The sequence below is a fragment of the Sinocyclocheilus anshuiensis genome, unplaced genomic scaffold (genome assembly GCF_001515605.1).
Source record: "Sinocyclocheilus anshuiensis isolate Anshui unplaced genomic scaffold, SAMN03320099.WGS_v1.1 scaffold1219, whole genome shotgun sequence".
NCBI classification, from domain to species: Eukaryota; Metazoa; Chordata; class Actinopteri; order Cypriniformes; family Cyprinidae; genus Sinocyclocheilus; species Sinocyclocheilus anshuiensis.
This window is the reverse complement of record NW_015536520.1, coordinates 79,374-84,806: the sequence shown is the minus strand read 5'-3', so window position 1 is coordinate 84,806 and position 5,433 is coordinate 79,374. Positions and strand designations below refer to the sequence as shown.

The following is a 5,433-nucleotide window of genomic DNA, read 5'->3' as shown; positions in this document are numbered from 1 at the left end:
TGTCTCATCTCGTCTTTTTTTTTTTTTCTTCTTTTTTTTTATAGTAACATATGACAACTCCTTTCTCAGGTGTCTGAATTCACTATGTATGTGAATGTAATGTAGGGAATAGTAAATGAGGGTACGGGGTATGATTTCAGACCGTCTCTGAGTGCCGACGCTGATGTTGTTTCCTACATTATATTAGTGTTTAAATGAAAAAAAGTAAGTTACTGTCAGAATTTGGACATTTTTGTAAGTTTTAAAGTGCATGCCAACCATTTACATTCAGGTGTTCTTATGCTCATTTTCAAAATGTGCATCAAAATAATCCGCTTAAGTCTGTTGTCATGTGTCACCACTTAAGGGTCCAAATGTTCAACAAGATGCCTTAAGAAAACAACAAACACTCACGATGTGATGTAATACTACCGAAAAAATGTAAATCTTAACCTTTATCTCCATACCAACATCCCAGATGGCCAAACTGTGATTCAACTTTTATACATCGTTCAAATATTTATGTCTGGAATGCAGTGAGCATGAAGACTAGTCCTCATAAATGACTGTTGTGATAGTATTCTCAAGTGAAACGAGTAGAGGCTTGGACTTGGAAACAGCTTTTCTTACGTTATGACTTAACAAGCGTATTGGACAGAAACCCGACTGAGATTGCGCATATGTTCAGTTACTCTTCCCTACCGAGCTTACTTGCAGGATCGGTCACTTCTCATTGTTTCGGCACCATGGAATTTATAAATTTAGCACTGACTATTTTACTATTATACATTTAGTGTTTGAGCAGTATTTGCAGCTTAATTTTATACTAAGAAATATTCCTTTTTAGTGGACTCAAATGAAATAAATTCACATTATTAACACCATAAAACATATTAGTTATATACGTGAATGGTTCAAAGCAATTTGTTTCCCAAATTAAATTAGTTAACTTCCGTGGTATTATTACGGTAACATTCTGTAAAGAAGGAGAGCTGTAAATTAACAGTACATTCCAGGCGACCACTGCTGCCAGTATTTTACTGTTATTTTACAGCATTTTTTTTCACTGTATCATTACTATATATACAGTTAAAAATTGTGTGTTTTTGTTAGGAGTGGTTCGTTTTCATGGGTTTTTCACAATCATGAAAGTGATGAGCTGGTCTGACAGCAGGCAGTTTTGCAGAGATCATGGTGGTGATCTGGTCATTATCAAGAGTACACAGAAGCAGGTGGGTTTGTATGTATATATATATATATAATTCATTTATTTTTTAGCAATATATTACATTTTAAATATATATGAAATAACATATTGATTAAAACATTTTAAATATCATTAATATATTGTAATATTTTGAACTACTACCATTTTTAGACACATAAAGACATGCATTTCACCATGAGACATGTCACCGCTGTTTTGAGATTCATACACCAATTCTTGATGTCTGTATGTGTCTAAAAATGGTAGTAGTCCAAAATGTTTTGTGCACAATGTGGCTTTTTTTTAAATTTTATCTGATTATAACAACTGTTTTAGTTTTGTTTGCTCTGTTCCAGTTTGTCAGTTCATATTAGTTCCCTTGGTTACTCACTCATGCTCTAGTTTGTTGCTATAGTCTGTTTCTTGTATTTAAGCCCTGCGTTTCCCTAGTTCACTTGTCTGTTACTGTTGATTTACATGTCGTTTTTTTGCCATAACAACTCTTATAAACATTGAGTTACCGCAAGCTTTTTTACATTCAATAAATCATCAATACTAATGCTCTGTTAATTTTTAAATAAGAACTTCTGTAGACATATAACAGAAATAAAGTCAAACGAATAAGTGCAGCTGGTGTAACGGAAGAGGTCTGACGCAACAGGTTAGTATATATAAAATAGGTTTATTTGGTCACAGAGAGTACTGGGGTAGGGTTCAGAGGATGTGATGGTGAGGGAATAGTTCGAAGGATATGATGAGTGGGGTAATCCGGGTCTTTGGCTTTACAGGAGCTGGAATGCAGGCAGGAGGAGCACACACCTCAGCGATCCGTGAACTAGGAGGAACAGGAGACGAGGAACACAGGAGGTAAGTAATGCAGGAAGTATTCAAATGGAAGTAGTAGCAAAGTCATTGAGTCCTCTACGTGTATACGAGACCGGACAATGAGGGTGTCTGAGGTGTGTGCTTTTATCCAGGCTGGTTAATGAGGTGCTTGATTGGTGACAGGTGCGGGTGCTCAGAACTCAGGTGAGAGGTATCGTTGTGATTGGGTGGTGGTGGAGCCTGGCCGATCTGTTACAGCTGGTTATGCGATTTGTGCAGTTGTTTAATCATCCTCTGCGATCTTGAGAGATCTGTTTTGTTGGGATTTAAAGGGTTTCTGTTGAGTTTTGTGGGTCACCATTGTGCTGAAGAGTAGAGTGTGTGCTTCAGTCCAGGAGAAGAACAAGAAACACTGATGTTATGCTGCATGTTGCTTTATTTAAAATACAGTAACTGTACTGCAGTGATGTCTATTAACTACTTCATTAGGTTGATGTTTTTTACATTAATTCAGTTCAATTTCAGACATACACAAAGTCTCTGCAGTTCAATAAATACAAATAAAGGCACAGTCTATCATTATGCCAATATTCTTTTGTATGACTTTGTATTAATAACTTACAACTTTGAGTAAATCATGCTTGAGAAATTTAAGGCAATCGGTTTTAAGGGCTCCAGCTTTCTAACTAAACACAACTAATTACATTTACAGAAATAGTAAATATATTTTCACATATTTTTCCAATATATGAAAAGCCGCAATTCCGTAAGTATTATTCAATATACTGTAATATATTACGATTTGTTTCATATTTTTTCAGTATATTTAAACTATTTAATATATTGATCATACATATATGGGAACATTTTATTTCCGTAAGGGGAGTGTCTGTTAATGAATGAGAGGAATCACATTTATTCATTGTTTGTATTCCCACACAGAGGCTCGTATCTTCATTCATCAAGAAGATTGGTGTGCCTGTGTGGATTGGTTTGTCTGACTTAGAGAAGAAGGGCCACATGAAATGGGTGGATAATTCACCACTGAATCAAGGGTAAGTGCTGAAACACTCACAGATAATTACGGAGTATGTATTTGTTCCAGTCTATTTTATTCACATTTCACAACCTTTAGAAAACAGCTGAAGACACAAGTACAGCCACAATCAGAGACTCTTCCAATGAATTATTTTACAACAAAACTCTTCATCTCTCTGTTACTTCTCTGTTCTTTCACTTCCACTCTTGCTTCTGTACTGCTTGAGATTACTCTTGTATTGTTGACTTGTGAATTTGGGGTTGTGAATAGCTGAAAATCTAATACATGTTATTCAGGTTTTGGCGTGAAGGTGAGCCGAATGACCAGAATGGAAATGAGGACTGTGTTGTATTGAATCCAAGTCCCATCATGTACAACTGGAATGATATCCCATGCTTGGTGTACAGCAGCTTTATTTGTGAATAAAAGGGTTCCTCTCATATTGTCATGCATTTACCAGTATTATTTTATGGCATAAAACCAGATAAATCATTATTAAGATTCCTGTCTTTTAAAACCCTGTCAGCTCATTTAATCATATATAAACTGCTTTTGTGATGTCAGTTTCATTTTAGAATTTTCTGTATATTCTTATATCCTGGATATTCAGATCAAAGAATAACGTAAAACTTTTTCATTTTGGTATAATAAACCCACATCATCCTGATTCTGTCTGGATGATGGCACAATATGAGACACCAAACCTCTGATGTGTTCTTGTCTTGCTCCACCATGCTAATATGATCTTATTCTATCTGCTTTGTTCATCTGACAATCACAGTAAACTACAGAAGACTAAGACCAGTGTGTATCAGTCAAACTGCGCTGAGGAGTTCATACCTTCCTCCGTAAGGTCCTCCTGACGTGTTTGTAAACATATTATATGCTCTTCTTGTTATGCATATTCATTGATTTCAGATCAAAAACTCTCAGAACTGATTGGATAAAAAATTAACAGATTATCATAAGGCCTCCTACTTCAGTTTACCATTTATGTAGGTGGTTTGACCTCTTTTCAAGGCCAAATTGTCAAGTGTTAGATGTAAAACACAAAGGAGGATGAACACAGCATACTCTATATGCTGTTGTGCAAGTACACAGTAATTGTAAAGCATGTACCCTTTACTTTCATTAAAAAAGGCTTATTTTTTGCTATTGTTGGCTCATTGTGTAAATATAAGCTATTAATTTAAATTATAGACTAGCACAAACTGAGTGCTTAATCCTGCTCCTGCTAAATTTTGTTTCCCTGCCCCTTTAATCGCAAATAGTAAAGTTCCCTTTCAGTCATATACCCTGGAAAAAGATTTCAACCGAGGGGGAAGGTAAAGAACGTACTGATTGTCCTGAGACTGCTCTACCAATGGTGGACCAATTTGCTGTACACTTTTTTTTGCTGTGTTTACAGCAAGCAAAATATAAATAAAAAACGGGTGATTTTGCATTTCCAACATAAAGGGATATTCAAATTAAATGGAAAAAAAAGCAGCAACATTGGTTGAACCACTTCAGATGGATCGAGCAACATAGATCCACTCTATCACCGCTTGCATCTTGTATAAATTCACCAACTAAGAAATGCACTTTATTGTTAAAATGTTAGCCTTATGACATAACTTTAATGTAGCTGTTCATTCACCCATTTCAAAATCTAATTCTGGCCTGCCTCACAGTTTATGAATCTAAAGGGTTAGTCATCATTTACTCAACCACAAGTTGTCCAAACCTTTATGACTGTCTTTCTTCTGTTGACATCTAAAGTCTAATTCTTAGACTTTAATTATATGCATTTATGGTGTAATTACTACATTTTCGTGTCAATCCATGTTCATATTCACCGCAAACAATGCACTGTTACTTTAATTCAGCAAAAATAGACTCGATGAGGAAACAATCTCTGCACTGCTGCAGACGCACTGCTCCTGAAAGCACTGCCGGATGCAACCGTGTGCAATGTGAACGCTAATCCGTTATCACGAGCGCAGAAAAATACGCACCGCATATGCAATGCAAGCAGAGTAAGGCCTGTTTCACACATACTCCGTCTGCAGTGCGTGCGTTGCATTTTTTTAACGCACCCATGTTAACGGATTAGAGTGTTCACACTGCACATGGGTGCGGTCCGTCAGTGTGTTCCAGGAGCGGTGCATCTGCAGCAGTGCAGCGATCGTTTTGCTGTGATGCATGCGCTGAATTAAAGTGACAGCGCATTGTTTGCGGTAAAAATGAACATGGATTGACACAGAAATGTAGTAATTACACGATAAATGAATATAATTAAAGTCTACGGTGTCTCACAGTAAACACGTGTTTTTTTGACTAGATTTAAAACAAGGAAAAGTGCACTTTTAGATAAACAAGGCAACATAATAGATGCACTTGT

General features: G+C 36.2%; 1 protein-coding gene across 1 annotated transcript in view; it reads left to right on the top strand.

The window, feature by feature from the left end:
• Nucleotides 1-3,781, top strand: part of LOC107693527 (verrucotoxin subunit beta-like) — a 7,470-nt gene extending 3,689 nt beyond the window's left edge. Inside the window, exons 3-5 of the mRNA XM_016492950.1 lie at nt 1,093-1,211; nt 2,954-3,066; nt 3,347-3,781. Coding sequence (XP_016348436.1) covers nt 1,093-1,211; nt 2,954-3,066; nt 3,347-3,476 — 362 coding nt within the window. The 3' untranslated portion in view covers nt 3,477-3,781. The remainder of the gene's footprint in view (nt 1-1,092; nt 1,212-2,953; nt 3,067-3,346) is intronic.
• The last annotated feature ends 1,652 nt before the right edge of the window (nt 3,782-5,433 follow it).